The sequence below is a fragment of the Quercus suber genome, unplaced genomic scaffold, assembly GCF_002906115.3.
Source record: "Quercus suber isolate HL8 unplaced genomic scaffold, Cork oak 2.0 scaffold_255, whole genome shotgun sequence".
Lineage (NCBI taxonomy): Eukaryota > Viridiplantae > Streptophyta > Magnoliopsida > Fagales > Fagaceae > Quercus > Quercus suber.
The window spans coordinates 529,135-547,623 of NW_027069711.1; the positions used below are offsets into that span (position 1 = coordinate 529,135).

An 18,489-nucleotide genomic window follows, 5' to 3' on the forward strand; every position below is an offset into this window, starting at 1 on the left:
AATCTATTGAATTTGCAATGGACGAAGTTACTAGCACAGAAACTTCGCCTTCATCTAATCAAGAAGTAAATGATGAATCTCCTCTTTGGCAGTATGTGACTAAAGTAGACAAACCACCTGGTGCTTCTGTTAAATCAGGTGGAAACACATACTTTAAGTGCAACTATTGTGATGTAGTTTTTATGGGATCCTATTCTAGGGTTAAGGCTCATTTATTAGCAATTTCTGGCAAAGGTATTAGAGCATGCCCTAAGGCGAAGAGCCATAGGCAGGAAATGCAGCGAATGCATGATCAAGTTGAGAATTATAAGAGAGAGAGAGAACGGAGAAGTGAAATTCCCTTACCCCCACCTCCCCCAGGCCGTGGGCTTGCTCCTATTTCTCCATTTCGAAGACAAGAAGGGAGTGATAGTACAAATCCGGTTGATAGTAAGAGGTGGAAGGTGGATTCTCCTTTGGAGAGAGCATTCCAAAATAGTACTAGACATGATTTGGATAGCAGAATTGCTAGGATGTTTTACACCGGTGGGCTTCCGTTTAACTTTGCAAGGAACCCATATTATCGTAGTTCCTATGCATATGCTGCTACCCATAACATTCCGAGTTATCTTCCTCCTGGATACAATGCCTTGAGAACAACACTTTTGCAAAAAGAAAGAGCTAATGTTGAAAGGCTTTTGAAACCAATTAAGGACTCTTGGCTTGAAAATGGTGTAAGTATAGTTTCTGATGGATGGTCAGATCCATAAAGGAGGCCTCTTATTAATATTATAGCTGTATCAGATGGGGGGCCAGTGTTTATAAAGGCAGTTGATGGGTCAGGTGAGTTCAAAGACAAACATTATATTGCTGGGGTGTTGAAGGATGCTATAAAAGAGATTGGACATGAAAAAGTTGTCCAAGTCATCACTGATAATGCTAATGTGATGAAATCTGCTGGAGCTCTTATTGAAGGTGAGTATCCTAAAATATTTTGGACACCTTGTGTTGTCCATACTCTCAATTTAGCCTTGAAGAATATTTGTGCAGTAAAAAACACTGAAAAGAATGAAGTTACATATGAGGAATGTAATTGGATTACACGTATTGGTGATAATGCATCTTTCATACGTGTTTTTGTCATGAACCATTCAATGAGGTTGGCAATGTTTAATGAATTTTGTCCATTAAAATTGCTCCAAGTTGCTGATACTAGATTTGCTTCGGTTGTTGTAATGCTGAAAAGATTGAAGTTGATAAAAAGATGCCTTCAAGCTATGGCTATTAGTGACCAATGGGCTTCTTATAGAGAGGATGATGTTGGAAAAGCTCAAAATGTGAAAGATATGATTCTAAGTGATCTTTGGTGGGATAAGGTTGATTATATTCTTGAATTCACAGGGCCCATTTATGATATGCTACGAATAGCCGACACAGATAAGCCTTGTCTTCATCTTGTGTATGAGATGTGGGATTCAATGATAGAAAAGGTGAATGCAATAATATATCGGCACGAAGACTTGGAAGATGATCAGTATAGCTTATTTTGGGCTGTGGTGTATGATATACTCATTGATCGATGGACCAAAAATTGTACACCAATACATTGCTTGGCTCATTCCTTAAATTCTAAGTAAGTACATTTATTTTCTATTTTCCTTAGTTCACCATTTTAGTAAAACACACGTTTCATCTATATTTGTTTTTTAATCTTTAACTAGGTATTACTCCATTGAATGGCTTTCGGGGAATCCAAAATGCATCCCTTCACATCGGGATCATGAAATTTCTATGGAAAGTAGCAAGTGTTTGGATCGATACTTTCAAGATGAGAGTGAATTAAAGCTGGTGGTGAAGTCTGAGTTTGCTACATTTTCAGGAGGAAGGTTTCCTTCACCAGATGCCTTGACAGATAGGTGGGCCTTACAACCTTTGGTTTGGTGGCAATATCATGGCTCCGCATTTCCAACTCTTCAAACCCTTGCCCTTAAACTTCTTGGACAACCTTGTTCATCCTCATGCGCTGAGAGAAATTGGAGCACATACAAATTCGTTCATTCCTTAAAAAGAAACAAAATGACTCCTGCACGTGCTGAGGATTTGGTATATGTGCATTCTAATCTTCGACTCTTGTCAAGGCGCAATGAGGAGTACGTCCATACAGCAACAAAGATGTGGGATATTGCAGGAGACTCTTGGAATGCGAGCGACATAAATGGAGGAGCTGGAATTCTTGAGAATGCAGCCCTTACACTTGATGAGCCAGAGTTGGAGGCCATGGTTATTGGGAATGCTAACACTAGTGCTACTACTAGTGAAAGTGAAGTTTGAAGTGAAGCTCAAAGTCAAGCTATTGATATTGAGGATGATGATGTTGGTGTTTGATTGTCTTGTTGATTGTCTTGTTGATTATCTTTTATTTTGTTTTAGTTTCGAACTTGTGAGTTGTAGTCTAATTTCTAAACATTATGGAATGTTTTAGTTTTAATCTTGTGGGTTGTATTGAATTTATGAACATCTTGTTTTAATTATTATCTACTATTGCTCTTAAATTTGGTATGTGTTTATATAATGTGAAAAAGTGTGCTTAGCAATATATTAAAAATATAAATAAATATATTTTTAATAATTTTTTAATCGCCGAGTCCCGCCGCACCCGCACCTACCTTTTTCAAAAATTGCCGAGTCCCAGTCCCGCACCCGCACCCGAGTCCCGAAACGCACCCGTGCTTCCTAGTTTTCAGGAGAACTGCCAGTTGTAGAGCATAGGAAACATAATTAGACTAGCTAGAAATATAAATACAAAAATGAACTAAATTCAAGATGATTAGATGTGTGACTTACAAGTGACACATTTTTTAAATTAAGTAAATGTGCATCTAACTCATAGTCATAGATTTAAGACGATAATTAATTTGAGACTTAAATGTGCATTTTTTTCTTCTTTTGAGTCTTTCTCTCTCTCTCTCTCTCTCTCTCTCTCTCTCTCTCCTCCTAACACTGTGTCACTACCCCTTCTTCTTGTTCTTCGCCTCATGCCACTTGCTGCCCCTTCATCCTACATCACTAACCCATTTATAATACTCTAAAAATGAAATGATTAAGAAAATTTGCAAATTATTAAGTTGATGAGCCTTGATTTAAATCACACTTCCTTCTCTCACAAGTATGGGTGAATGATAAAATCATCGGATGAAAGCACATTAGATGTGTTTGTAAATTACCAACCAAGTAAAAATATGAAAATAAACCTTCTATTTGTGCTGGCTTTTAATGCCTTAGTAGTAGCAGTGCTCTTAGTGCCTTAGTAGATAGTAGTAGCAAATATTTTCGTAATTTGGTATTTAGTGGTCATAACAAAACCATCGGAGGTTTGAAAGCTATAAAAAGACACAAGATTAGTGATTAGATACATATCTATCCTTATAGTGCCATCCAGACAAACTAGCTGCTTTATATAAAGCTGCCCTCCACCTCAGCACTTTCTCTATGTTATTCTCGATTTTTTTTTCATGTGTAGTTAGTGCTAATCCAAAACTACCTTCCTGCTTGCGTACTTCAGATGGATCTACCTTGTAAAAAACTGGTAAACTCTTTGTCTATTTTTCTCACACTCAAGAATCTCGGTAAGTTCTTCGAGGCACCAAGTGGAAAATGCATAGTTTTTAGAGAATATGATAATTGAAATCATTGATGATTTAATGGCTTTGATAAGTTCCGCTGAAATTTCTTCACCTCTTTGGAGATCTTCATTATCAATGAAGGTCTTGAAACCTTTGTCACACAAGGCTTGATATAAATGGCTAATAAAACCATGGCGAGTATCTTCACCTCTAAAACTCAAGAAGACATCATAGTCCCAATTCTGAGTGGAAGAAGAAAAGGAGTCTCCCTCATCGGTCGGGAAAGCCGCCATCAAGATCTATGAGGAGAAGATTGGAAAGATCAGAGATGCGATGAAATGAGAAGTACAAGAGATGAGTAAAACACACCAAAAAAAGTGTGTTTTTTGACAGAGCAATTTGAATGGAACGCTCAGGTTGAATGAACAATTAGGAAGGGGAATAGGAATGAAGGCCCTTTAAATCAACAACAACATAAACAAAACCCAAATGCAAATTGAGAAAAAGGGAAAAGCTGAGAGAAAGTACCGGGGCTTGGGTCGGTAATAGCTCGGCGATGGGGCGTGGCTTGCGTGGGTCGTCGATGGCTTCTTGAGCTGAGTAGAGAGCTTCGGTGAGGATGATGGATGAACGGAGCTGGACTTCGAAGATGGGTGAGAAGGACGATGAATCGGGTAGGCGATGGTGAAAAAGAGCAATTTGAATGGAACGCTCCAAATTGCCGAATAGGAAGGGGAATAGGAAAGGCCTCGAAAAAGAGCCTTTTACAGCAGAGAAATTCCTACGCGTCTTCTGTTTTCCTGAGAAGTTAAAGTAGAAATTGCAAACCAGTGTCTTTCTGTTTTTGACTCGCCGTCTTTATTCCATAGAAAAAGAAAAAAAGTAGTTTAGACTACCTCTTCCTCGAAGTTTCCGTGCTGCAATCTTTCCAACCAACGATCCCACGCAGTTTCAACTTTCCTTCCAACAAGTTAAAGTTGATTTGTTCCATCACATGTCACTCTCACGTGTACGAAGGTTCTGATTGGAAACTCAGGTGGTGAGATAAATTAGTTTGGTTTAAGATTGAAAAGTCTTGACATATTTATTAATTGATTTTTTATTTTTAATAATATTAATAAGACTAATAATAGAGTTATAAGTTATTTTACAATATTTTTATAAAATGTTAAAGTGGCCAATTTTTTATTGATTTTGTCTAGACTTATTATTAATATTATTTTTTTTATTTATCAATAATCAATTATCACATCAATAGTTTATTAATTTTTTTTGTAAAATAATTTATATCTCTAGTATTATTCATATTAATAAATATATAGAAGATAGGGTGTCAATTGTCAATGATTATAGTCTTTTTTTTTTTCTTTTTTTTTTTATAGAGTATCAATTATTTTTTAACAATGATTCTCTCAAAACTAGTTGGAAAATAAACTCTTCAAATTTTATGTCTTTATATTAAGTGTAAATTTTAAAAATCTATTTTGAATTACTTATTATATTCTCGTGCTTGCAAAATTTTAATAAAACTTAAAGAAACAATGCAAAACAATGACTTTTTGTTTTAGAATTTCCTAGGAAGTTAAGTAGAAATTGCAAAACAATGACTTTTTGTTTTAGACTTTTCTAAGAAGTTAAGTAGAAATTGGAAAACAATGACTTTTGTTTTAGGATTTCCTAAGAAGTTAAGTAGAAACAATGCAAAAAAATGACATTTTATTTTAGAATTTCCTAAGAAGTTAAGTAGAAATTGCAAAACAATGACTTTTTGTTTTAGAAAGGTCACTAAGCATTCACCTTTTGTTTGACTATGTAAAAATAAATAAATAAAGTGATGCAAGTGTAGTGGTCTTTAGCAGTGGGGCTTCAAGAATTTTTTTAAGGTGGTCATTAAGAAACTTAATTATAAAAAATATAATAAAAAGATAATTTCATATATTGAAAGGAAAAAAAAATACACAAATACATAAAATTTTACAATTTCCTTCTATGAGTTTTTATATTTTGAAATTATTACATTAGTTTTATTATCAATGCTACAAATTATATCTTCATCAAATTTTAGTTAATTTTTTTTTTTCTGTTTTTTTTTTTTTTCTGTTTAAAAGGACCTAATATATTATTAAGATAACCAAAGTTTAATTTTGTTGGACCTAAAAAAATTTAGAGTGGTCACAACTTTTTTTTAAGGATAGACAACTCGTAAATTTTTTTAAATTTATATATATAGTTATTATTATTACTTTTCCAAGTCGGGTGGTATTATGACCACCCTACCTTCAACGTGGAGCCATCCTTGGTCTTTAGGAACCTTTCATAACTGATTCATGGTTGTGTTTAGTTTTGAATATTTAAAATCAATAAATTTGAAGAACAATTGTTAATATAAATTATTTTATATAAATTTAATCACACATTATGATAAGAGTTTGGAGATTTTGTTATTTTTTAATACAAAAAAAAAAAAAAAAATCTTTTGAGATATTTAAATTCTAAAGGACATCTAACACATGGTCATTTTTGTTAGGTGCATCATAACACTGTGGGTCCAATCCACACTTGATAAACACCTCATTAAAGAGATAGTTGGACAAGCCACAAATGTCAGCCTATTTTCTTCTTGGGCAGTGACTTAGGCGTGCTGGACACGCTGGGGAGAAAAAGAAGAAAAGAAAGCTGCCATCCTTCTGGTCCTAAAGCAACAAATAATAATAATTAAAAAAAAAAAAAAAAAAAAGTAAAACGGCAGACATAGGAATAATAAAAATAGTTAAGAGTTGAAAATAAAAGATAAATCAGAGTGGTGAGTAAGTTTGAACGTGTTGTGTTTGAAAGAGTTTGTGCAGTGTTTATTAAATTTAAATTATTTAGCTCATATGGTGGGTTGGGAGTAGCTAGCGTAAAACACACTTTTTACAAGTTAATCTCTTAATTCAAAAATTATCTTCTTATAAACACTTTGTTATTACCTATCAAAAAAAATTCACACATCATCTGCTACTCAAATGATTTCGTAATCTCTTCTTGAAAACAGCAATTTACATGTATACCATGGGCCCTTTTTTTTTTTTTTCTCTAATAAAATCAAGAGAGATCTTTATAGGAAACAAGCTGCCAAAACAGCAACACAAAGTACCGCAAGCATAGAAAAGCAGTACAGAATCCAAGCTGATATGACAGCAAAACAAAACAAATCACGTTCTCATTAGTCTAAACAGAGGACCTACAATACCTGAGAAAGGCAATAGACAGTCCCCATTTACAGCAAACTTCTTTGTTCTCATCAACACAATGGAAGGACCCTCTGAACTCAAGTCTCATTTTCTACTATTTCTTAATGTTAGTAATAATCTGCTCCTCAAAACTAGGACAACCTTGATGCAACACAGCATTCCTGCATTTCCAGAATTGATAAACAGTGGCCCCCAAGCCAAGTTAACAAATTACAGCCTTCAATCTCTGCCCTCTCCAATTGTTTACAGCCCAATTAACTATCTTCTCCCAACCAATCTGAGGATTACATTGTAGGCTGAATTCCATAAATAAATCATTTTCCAAACTCTTCTTGCAATGTGGCATTCAAAGAATAAATGTCTCAGCTCTCTGAATTTGCCCTCAAGAAAAGGCACAATACATCAGTGTGTACTCCCCATTTCACCAATCAATCTCTTATAAGCAACCTGTGTTTCATCGCTAACCAACATATAAAGGCATGCCTAGGGATCATTTGTGGAAACCAAATCAGCTTCCACCAAATTACCACAGCGGCCTTATATCTGACTTCTTACCAGGCTGAAGCACAAGAGTAACAGCCATTCTTTGTATGCACCCAAACCAATGGTTACTAATGCTTAAAATGATCATGGATATAATACACATACAGGACAAATTATTTTTTACAAACCATTATGTACTCAAATATTCCAAAACAAAAGAAGATATAATCTGCAAAATGTTACAAGTGAGGGGAAAAAACAAAAAACAAAACCCTTCAACTAGGTTACAAAATCAATGCAATCTCGTCAATTCTTCAACTCTCTTGCAAAGCTCCTCAACTGTAACATTCATTGCTTTTGAAACCTCGTCCATCTTACTACGGTTGAGATCAAGGAATGACTCGATGAGATCTCCATCCAAGAAATTTCTGGCATCAACTACTTTCTTCTCATTGTTAAATGACCTCCACTGCTCGTGGCTCAACCCTCCAACACCCTTTATCACCTTCCTCAGGTTCGACTGAAGCTTCTCTAAAAAGAGATACTGCTCATGAGGAAGTGAAGCAATGACTCCAATTACACCATTAACAGTACCAAAAATGACAGTTGGAATCTGGCCCACATCAGAATCTGGCAAGCGCATAACAAGGGAACCATGTCGGAATCGATTGACAAATTCTCCAAGGTGATACTCGCCAGCTACCTCAAGACGGCCACGCTCCTCATCAGTGGCACCTTCACTGTTCTTCCGAACAGTCAAAAGATTGAAGTTATTTTCAGCACCAAGGTAAATGTCATCGTCAAGAATCTCAACAGCTGACATCCAATTTGCATTATAGTCACGGGCTCGCTCCTCAATGGCACCTTCTTCATGCTGAAAACAACGAGCAGTTGTGTATTAATCAGCAAGAGAACAGGCTAGCTATTAGAATCATTGTAAAACCTAATCCGCTGTCCAAGAAGACATGAAAACATTTATGTTTGAAGACCCAATAGGGGAGTCTTTTGTTGTTCAGCTGAAAGCAAGAAAACAAACAGGAAAACAGGAAGAAAACAGGCTAGCTATAAGAATCATGGTAAAACCTAAACCACTGGCCAAGACATTAAAAATTTATGTTTGAAGACCCAAATAGGGAAGTCTTTTGTTGTTGAGCGGAAAGCAAGCAAGACATGTATAATGTTGGACTTCTATATTATTTTCGATTGGTAACTTTTTTGAACCCACAACCGCCTCCTCTCCATGTAACTGTAAGTACAGGAAGAGGAGGTGCAACTTAGCTAGAGCTCATTGGCTGTTGGAGTAGTAGTCATTAGACAATAAGCATTACTTTAAACTAGTAAGTTCCCGTGCGATGCACGGATAATGTTGTAATGTTTTATGTAAATTTGTTTTTGAAAAATATTATACATATATTATAGCATATTTATTATAAAACTTGTTAGTAATGAGTTCATCATCAAAAGTAACAATTATAAATTACACACATACATCTATTATAATTATTTTGTTCAAGTAATTAGCAATAATTAAAACAATTTTAGAGTAATATTGTATAATAAAAGTTGATAAAAGTATATTAATTCATTCTATATTATTGATTTTTATTATGTGATGTAATAAAACGCTTCATTACAAAATCTTTTTTTGTTTTTTTTGTTTCTTCAATGCTTTGTTATTGTGGTATGGTGACGCTTGCTATCATCATCAATTTCTCCATCTTTAACGTTTGAAGTTTAGTCCGTCCATATTTGTTCAATTTTTGAGCTTTCATCATTTTTTCCTTTAATTTTGTTGCATCATTTGTGTTAATTACTAATGAATTGGCATCGGGAGATTCTTGATTGGATCTTACAAAGTTTGAACTTTGTCGCTAAGATTTTTCATAGGTATTTGCATTTATATTAAATTTCAATGATGTGACAGTTTTTTGTAAATTTTTTTTTATTTTTTATTTTTGTTAATTTTAGAATAGTGCAGCAAAAATAATTAATATAGCATATTGGATTATGTATATATTTTTTTTTCTTTCATACATTTTTGTCATTTGAAGGTGCATAAAAAATCTTAGCAACTATGTAATTTTCAAAACCATCCTTTAGATTGAATTCATTCAAATGAAGTAGGAAAATCCATTTTTTTCCTTTTTTTCCTTTTTTTTTTCAAATCTTGTGGGTTTCCTTCTCCAATATCAATAGTTTTATAATAATTTAAATAAGTTGTAAATCAGTTTATTTTTCAGCAAGATTTCTTGTAGATTTATTTGGGATTTTCTCAGCATCTCGATCAAATATCACAAAATTTGTTTTGTCAATTGCATCAAAAACTTCAATTTGAATCATGTATCTGAAGTAGTTTGCAATTGTGTGTATATATATACATATATATAGTAGTTACAGGGAGATAAATATATTATAAATATTTGGGGAGTATGTAATTAATGTGAGAGCCTCTAAGTTTGGAATAGAAAGATTTGTTTTTGTTTCACATTTTGCACACCAAAATAATCCTGCTTGTGATTTGACATTCCTTTCACAAAGTACACACAAAATGTAATATCAACCCATTGTTATATCAATGTTACTTATTGTTGACCAAGCTAGTGGTACTCTATCACCATTGGCTCATCCCTTATATGGCATGAAGATGGAGGCTATCTTTTCCATGTGAGACAACAAAATTATCTAAGGTTACAACATGGTCTAGCCCTTGACCTTTGAAGCAAAAATTGCCCCCACAGTTGTAATACTCTATCAGTTCACATCTTGCAATGAACTTTGAAATTAATATGTATTATTTTTTTTAATATAAATAATATGATGTGTTATTATTTTTTTACGTAAATGATGAGTATAATTTGAAATGATTAACAAACTTGTTTTGTAAGATCTTATTCAATGCATTTTATCTTTATTATTGTCTTCATATTATTTAAAGATAAATCATCTTATGAAAATTGTTTTGCATGTATTTTTGGTATTTCTTGTATAGGATCATGTTTTTTAACATTCTTATCATTGAATTTTTTTAAAGAAAAATATTAAGTTAATGGCATTTTGTGAGATATTATATGCTATTTATTAGACTTTTTGTTATTATAAATTTTAGAAATATGCACTTGTCAATTATTTCAACACCCTCAAAGATCCCAAGATTTATATATATTTTTGTTGCACTGGTCGATGATAGAGAATTTGTCTGCGTAAATTGTATAGAACATTATTGATAGACAAAAATATATTGAATTGAAATTGGGGAAAAATTGAGACATGATTTCATGAGAATAAGATTTTCTAGAAGTATCATCTATACATGGGGAAGGAAGAAGAGAGTTTGTAAGAGGGTAAGATTTTTTGCTTTGATTTGCACATGGGAATGGTCAAACTTTGGTCATAACATATAAGGTAATAATTGAGCTTGAGTTTTTCATAAAGTTTGGTCTACTTTTAAAAGGTAATCCACTTTGTAGTGAATAACTTTTGGTCTAATTGGTCTAATTGTCAAGAACAACTCACATTTGATATAATAGTAAAAAGAAGTTACAATGATCTATTGAGTAACAATAAAAAATACTTAATAAAAAAAAAAAAAGTAAAAAATGTTAAATTTATATGATAGTAAAAATAAGTTACTATGATTTATTGGGTAACAGTGAAAAAAAAAAAACTTAATGAAAAGAGGTAAAAAAGACTAAATGCAATATTAGAGTGCCACGTGGCAGGACCTCATGCACTCTCGCATGAGGTCTCTAATTTTATATATATATATTGAGGTAATAACTGAGCTTGAATTTTTCATAATGTTTGGTCTACTTTTAAAAGGTAATCCATTTTGTAGTGAATAGATTTTGGTCTAATTGTCAAGTACAGCTCACATTTGATATAATAGTAAAAAGAAGTTACTATGATCTATTGAATAACAGTAAAAAATACTTAATAAAAATTTAAAAAAAAGGTAAAAATGTTAAATTTATATGATAGTAAAAAAAAGTTATTATGATCTATTGGGTAACAATAAAAAAAACTAAATGAAATGAGGTAAAAAATACTAAATGTAATATTAGTGTCACGTGGCAGGACTTCATGCACTCTCACATGAGTCTCTGCTTTTATATATATATATTGATTGATGTCTTGACAGTAAATGATAGGGTAATAAAATATTGACGGCTTATCACTTACCTTGTAGATTAACAAGGAGATTGATTTCATCAGGTCACCAACAACAATGAAATCTCCACGAGTTTGCACATAGAGGGCAAGTATGTGTCCGTGATGTCCACATTCAGATTGTAACTCTCGAGTACCATCATCCCGGAGCATCCACTTGTACAATTGGATTTTTTGATTGATACCAGCCAGCAGCTTGCCGTTGAAAGCATTCAGAGAGTAAACAGATCCTTTGGTTTCCTTCTCAGCAATAAGCTGTAGCTTCCCGTCTTCAACAATGAAAACTAATATTCGGCCCTAAAAATTGTTCATGAAGGAAAAACAAAAGTTGGAATGACAGCATCATGTCTAATTTTAGGTTTTGGGGAAGTAAATAAGAAAAAGTATCAGTAGTGTCACAATTACCTTGGTTGGCTCATTCTCTTCTGGCAATACATATGCAGTGCCAGCACAGTAGTACACATTACTATCATCAGAGAAAGAACAACTAAGGATGGAGCAAGCATATTCAAAGGTGTCAAGTTGGTAAGTGGATATGAACTCAAAGGTCTGGTCATCCAGCAGACGGATATAGTGTGTTTCAGAATCTTCTGTACTGGACTGGTTTGACTTCAGACTGCAAATAGCAAAGGTCCTGGACTGCTCCTGATGACAGATACGGCGTGCATGCTCCCCAAGCGGTATAGAGCGGATATGAAGTTTCTGGATATCATCAATGGTGCCAATAGTAAGTTCACCTTCTTTTGCGATTGCAAGGCTGTTGACAAAAGAATAAAAAAGAAAAATCAATTTATTGAGAGAGAAAAAGGCCCTAGTGTCGTGTCTAGTCAGGCCAACAATTATGCAAATGTGTGTGAACCTCTTCTTTCTCTGGCATTTCACTTTTTGAAGCATGATGGTTTTCCGAATGCTATCTAGTTATCGTAAATCATTATACCATAATAAATACTCCATCTGTCCCATAATGAGTATATTGGTTTCATTTTATCTCGTCCCATTATGTGTCCACAATTAGGTGAAAGCAATTATCATTTTATCTTAATCTTGCATACCACCTTCCCCACACAACTCTTTAAGACGTGATTTTTTTTTTTTTTTTTTTTTTTGGGGGAAAATTTTATATATAATTTTTTTTTTTTTCAGGCCAGTTTAGTCCTAGGACCACCCTACCCTTAACGTGGCACCACCGCCGCACACTAGTGTTATTTTTGTTGTTATATTTAACGGAATCCTACTGCACGTGACAAGCACATGCATCTTGCTTAGGTGAAACAAACTTAAAAGACCAAAACACCCTTTTTCAAAATCAATTAAAACAAAACCCAATTTTTCCACATCTCTCTCCTGTGAGTGCCTCTCCCAAATTCAGATTCTTGTAAACCCTAAAGACACATGACCATGTCTTTGCTTCTAGACCCCAAACTGCTGCTAATAAATATAGCACTTATAACTATCTCAATATTACATGGGCACTTTATGGACCTTATTGGCGTCAAAAGAGCATAAGATTTACCTCTCTGAGCTATTTAGCTCAAAACAACTCGAAACCTATCAGTATATTCATGTTGAAGAAATGTGAGCCTTTATGTCACGCCTTTGCACCTTGTCAAGGAAGCCAATTAGGCTTAAAGACCATCTCTGCCTTTACACCTTGTCAGGGAAGCCAATTATGCTTAAAGATCATCTCTCCCGTCTTACTCTAAGCATTATAAGCAAAATTGTATTGGTTCCATAAAAAATAAAAAATAAAAGCTAAATTGTATTGGCCAAGAAGTATTTTAATGAAACTTTGATTATGACGCTTGAAGAATTTTAAGAAATGTTAGACAAGTTGTTCTTGTTAAATGGGGCGTTGAACATAGGGGTTGGAGTAGTGGTGGAGCAGAAGCAATTTTCAAATTGGGGATTTAGGGTTTACAAGAATTTGAATTTGGGAGAGGCACGTACGTGAGAGAGATGTAAAAAAAAATTGGGTTTTGTTTTAATTGATTTTGAAGAAGGGTGTTTCGGTCTTTTAAGTTTGTTCCACTAAGCAAGAATCATGTGCTTGTCGTGTGCATGTCATGTGCAGTAGGATTCTGTTAAACATAATAGCAAAAATAACACCAGGGTGCAAAGTGCGATAATTGTGATAGTTTAGGGTGCAATGTGTGTGTTCGAATAGTTTTGAGTGCAAAGTATAATCTGATGCATAGTTTAGGGTAGTAAAATGTAATTTCTCCTTAATTCTTCAATCAAGTTTTCCAATACAAGTACCCCGCAACTTTGAATAGTTTGAAATTAAAATTTTCAACTCTATTAGAGTCGATATATGAAATACATTAGTATTTGCTAGAAAGTAAAAAAAAAATCTTATTAGTTACGAGAGATGGGCTCACAAGATTTGATTTCCATTAAGACCTTTAATTACTTTCTCAGCAGTTTGGACCTCTTAAGTTGACATCTTTCATCTTTGTAATCAATTTCCATTAATTCAAGAGATTAAATTGGGCCAGGAGCTAGCGTAAAAGGTATGTTTTACGCCAGCCAATCCTAACCCACCACGTCAGTAAAATAATTTAAATTCAATACACTCACTATACAAAACTATAACCCAGTTAAAACACCAAACCCTTTCAAACACAACACGTTTAGACACACCCACACCCACACCCACCTCCACTACCTCACCGCCCACCTCACCCAACCCTTCACTCCCACCCACCTCCTCCACTTCCTCAAATCCAAACTCCACCACCGCCTTTCCTTCACTCACTTCGACTTTTACATCTTCAACTAGGCTTCCACCATCAACTCTTTTCACCATGATCACTCCAATGGCTCGCACTCTCGCCTTCTCTCACCGCTTCGCCCACCTTTCCTCCCTCCTCCAATTCTTTGCCTCCAATCCCTGCCCTTACTCTGACAGTATTTTCTCTTGCCCACAAACCGAACCCATATTCAAATTTTCAATCAATGCTTGTAGAGTTAGGAAATTGGATGATGCTGTTGTTGCTTTTGAATCTATCAAAAAATTGATTGATGGGAGGCCTAGTGTTGTGCTTTATAATGTGAAAAAAACATGGTTTATAGTAACATTTTAGACTGTAAACATAGGTTACAATAGTGATAGGTTTTATTAGAATGACTTGTTTTGACATGAACGAGATAAATTCATACCGAATCAATTGACCCATTCCGATGTATTTGCTAGTCCAAGCCAAGGTAGAGTTCCCCAGCTTTGTGGACAAAGCTGCTGTCCTTCTGGTCCTAAAGTAACAAATAATAATAATTTAAAAAAAAAAAGTAAAGTAAAACGGCAAACATAGGAATAGTAAAAATAGTTGAAAGTTAAAAATAAAAGGCAAATTAGAGTGGTGAGTAAGTTTGAACGTGTTGTGTTTGAAAGGGTTTGTGCAGTGTGTATTGAATTTAAATTATTTAGCCGATGTGACGGGTTAGGAGTGGCTGGCGTAAAACACACAATTTACGCCAGCTCCTGACTTTATGCCAACTTTTACGCCAGCTCTCGACCTAATTTAATCTCTTAATTCAAACATCATCTTCTTATAAACACTTTGTTATAACCTATCAAAAAAAATTCACATTATCTTCTACTCAAATGATTTTGTAATCTCTTCTTGAAAACAGCAATTTACATGTGTACCATGGGCCCAAATTATATTTTTTCTTTAATAAAATCAAGAGAGATCTTTATAGGAAACAAGCTGCCAAAACAGCAACACAAAGTACAGCAAGCAGAGAAAAGCAACACAGAATACAAGCTGATATGACAGCAAACACAAAAAAAATCACGTTCTCATTAGGCTAAACAGAGGACCTAAAATACCTGAGAAAGGCAATAGATAGTCCCCATTTACAGCAAACTTCTTTGTTCTCATCAACACAATGGAAGGACCCTCTGAACTCAAGTCTCATTTTCTCGTATTTCTTAATGTTAGTAATAATCTGCTCTTCAAAACTAGGAAATAAATCATTTTCCAGACTCTTCTTGCAACGTGGCATTCAAAGAATAAATGTCTCAGCTCTCTGAATTTGCCCTCAAGAATAGGCACAATACATCGCTTTGTACTCCCCATTTCACCAATCAATCTCTTGTAAGCAACCTGTGTTTCATCACTAACCAACATATAAAGGCATACCTAGGGATCATTTGTGGAAACCAAATCAGCTTCCACCAAATTACCACAGCAGCCTTATATCTGACTTCTTACCAGGCTGAAGCACAAGAGTAACAGCCATTCTTTGTATGCACCCAAACCAATGGTTACTAACGAAAGATGATAGCTTAAAATGATCATGGATATAATACACATACAGGACAAATTATTTTTTACAAACCATTATGTACTCAAATATGCCAAAACAAAAGAAGATATAATCTGCAAAATGTTACAAGTGAGGGGAAAAAAAACAAAACCCTTCAACTAGGTTACAAAATCAATGCAATCTCGTCAATTCTTCAACTCTCTTGCAAAGCTCCTCAACTGTAACATTCATTGCTTTTGAAACCTCGTCCATCTTCCTACGGTTGAGATCAAGGAATGACTTGATGAGATCTCCATCCAAGAAATTTCTGGCATCAACTACTTTCTTCTCATTGTTAAATGACCTCCACTGCTCATGGCTCAACCCTCCAACACCCTTTATCACCTTCCTCAGGTTCGACTGAAGCTTCTCTAAAAAGAGATACTGCTCATGAGGAAGTGAAGCAATGACTCAAATTACACCATTAACAGTACCAAAAATGACAGTTGGAATCTGGTCCACATCAGAATCTGGCAAGCGCATAACTAGGGAACCATGTCGGAATCGATTGACAAATTCTCCAAGGTGATACTCGCCAGCTACCTGACGGCCCCGCTCCTCATCAGTGGCACCTTCACTGTTCTTCTGAACAGTCAAAAGATTGAAGTTATTTTCAGCACCAAGGTAAATGTCATCATCAAGAATCTCAACAGCTGACATCCAATTTGCATTATGGTCACGGGCTCGCTCCTCAATTGCACCTTCTTCATGCTGGAAACAACGAGCAGTTGTGTATTAATCAGCAAGAGAACAGGCTAGCTATTAGAATCATCGTAAAATCTAATCCGCTGTCCAAGAAGACATGAAAACATTTATGTTTGAAGACCCAATAGGGGAGTATTTTGTTGTTCAGCGGAAAGCAAGAAAACAAACAGGAAAACAGGAAGAAAACAGGCTAGCTATAAGAATCATGGTAAAACCTAAACCACTGGCCAAGAAGGCATTAAAAATTTATGTTTGAAGACCCAAATAGGGGAGTCTTTTGTTGTTGAGCGGAAAGCAAACAGGACATGTATAATGTTGGACTTGTATATTATTTTCGATTGATAACTTTTTTGAACCCACAACCCCCTCCTCTCCCTGTAACTGTAAGTACAGGAAGAGGAGGTGCAACTCAGCTAGAGCTCATTGGCTGTTGGAGTAGTAGACATTAGACAATAAGCATTACTTTGAATGTCTTGACGGTAAATGATAGGGTATTAAAATATTGACGGCTTATCACTTACCTTGTAGATTGACAAGGAGATTGATTTCATCAGTTCACCAACAACAATGAAATCTCCACGAGTTTTCACATAGAGGGCAAGTATGTGTCCGTGATGTCCACATTCAGATTGTAACTCACGAGCACCATCTTCCCGGAGCATCCACTTGTACAATTGGATTTTTTGATTGATACCAGCCAGCAGCTTGCCGTTGAAAGCATTCAGAGCGTAAACAGATCCTTTGGTTTCCTTCTCAGCAATAAGCTGTAGCTTTCCCGTCTTCAACAATGAAAACTAACATTCGGCCCTAAAAATTGTTCATGAAGGAAAAACAAAAGTTGGAATGACAGCATCATATCTAATTTCAGGTTTTGGGGAATTAAAAATTAAATAAGAAAAAGGGATCAGTAGTGTCACAATTACCTTGGTTGGCTCATTCTCTTCTGGCAATACATATGCAGTGCCAGCACAGTAGTACACATTACTATCATCAGAGAAAGAACAACTAAGGACGGAGCAAGCGTATTCAAAGGTGTCAAGTTGGTAGGTGGATATGAACTCAAAGGTCGGGTCATCCAGCAGACGGATATAGTGCGTTTCAGAATCTTCTGTACTGGACTGGTTTGACTTCAGACTGCAAATAGCAAAGGTCCTGGACTGCTCCTGCATCTTTTGAAAAAATTGTGTAGTTAACAAGGATGACAAACCTTACAAAGGGAATATCACTGTTACAAGAAGTAGTCAGCTTTATACTTGCAAACAAAAAAAAAAAACAAAAAAAAAAAAAATTAGCAGCTTTATTGTGGACAGACCGGACAGGTTCATTCAGACTAGCATACTTGATCCATTCAGAAGCAAATTATTGCCTAGAACCCCTAAACTTTGGTACACTATCTGTTTATCTTCCAATATAATTCATATGGTGCAACAATAAATAAAAAAGATGGTCAAACAATTTTGACCTATAAAAACTTGCTTAGGTAGGTATATTTTTGCTGTTAATGCCAATTCCCCCATATTGGCCAAAATAAGAAAACAGAAATCCATCATTGTCCAGAATCCAGATATTACCGCTTTATCACAGCAACTCATTAAGAAGTGCACAGAGTCATGTTCAGGATGAGCAATTATGAAAAATAATTAAAAACAATGAATAAAATTATTCCCCAACTATAGGAAAAAAAGTAAACAGATATTTCTCCAGGTAAAGATATAAAATGACATGTAGCACTTAAGATTTTGACAATTAAGTTTACTAATTTGATCCAATGTTCATTTCTTGGTAATAACGATATTTCATATTTGCATTAATTTTAAAGTAATTTTACAACAGGTCAGGGAAACAATTTTAAGAACACAAGCTATATCAGCTACTCCTACAAACAAATCACCAGTGCAAAGAATCCAAAAAATCAACAGCACAAGAAGGTCTACTATCATCTACAAAGATTTAGGAAAATAAAGTAATGACAAACCGAGACTTTATTCTCT

General features: G+C 34.7%; 2 protein-coding genes, 1 long non-coding RNA gene and 1 pseudogene across 5 annotated transcripts in view; 1 reads left to right on the plus strand and 3 right to left on the minus strand.

The window, feature by feature from the left end:
• Window positions 1-17: 17 nt before the first annotated feature.
• Window positions 18-2,310, plus strand: LOC136070718 (uncharacterized). Its single transcript, XM_065781043.1, has 4 exons — window positions 18-713; window positions 807-954; window positions 1,030-1,612; window positions 1,701-2,310. The coding sequence occupies exons 1-4, from the start codon at window positions 18-20 to the stop codon at window positions 2,308-2,310; spliced, it is 2,037 nt and encodes a 678-aa protein (XP_065637115.1).
• Window positions 2,311-3,211: 901 nt separating this feature from the next.
• Window positions 3,212-4,610, minus strand: LOC112007107 (uncharacterized). Of its 2 annotated transcripts, XR_010631966.1 has the most exons (3): window positions 4,499-4,610; window positions 4,131-4,402; window positions 3,212-3,901 (listed from the first exon to the last, which is right to left on the minus strand). It is a non-coding gene; the product is annotated as an uncharacterized LOC112007107 (long non-coding RNA). The 2 variants fall into 2 exon arrangements; XR_010631965.1 differs by lacking the exon at window positions 4,499-4,610 and having other exon boundaries at window positions 4,131-4,491.
• Window positions 4,611-7,447: 2,837 nt separating this feature from the next.
• LOC112007104 (DNA damage-binding protein 1a) overlaps window positions 7,448-18,489 on the minus strand; it is a 33,219-nt gene continuing 22,177 nt past the window's right edge. For both annotated transcript variants that reach the window (XM_024039407.2, XM_065781051.1), the window contains 3 exons: window positions 11,891-12,242; window positions 11,498-11,782; window positions 7,448-8,192 (listed from right to left, as the gene is read on the minus strand). In XM_024039407.2, the coding sequence (XP_023895175.1) occupies window positions 7,611-8,192; window positions 11,498-11,782; window positions 11,891-12,242 (1,219 nt within the window). In that variant the 3' untranslated portion in view covers window positions 7,448-7,610. The remainder of the gene's footprint in view (window positions 8,193-11,497; window positions 11,783-11,890; window positions 12,243-18,489) is intronic.
• LOC136061154 (DNA damage-binding protein 1a-like) lies at window positions 15,770-17,729 on the minus strand (annotated as a pseudogene).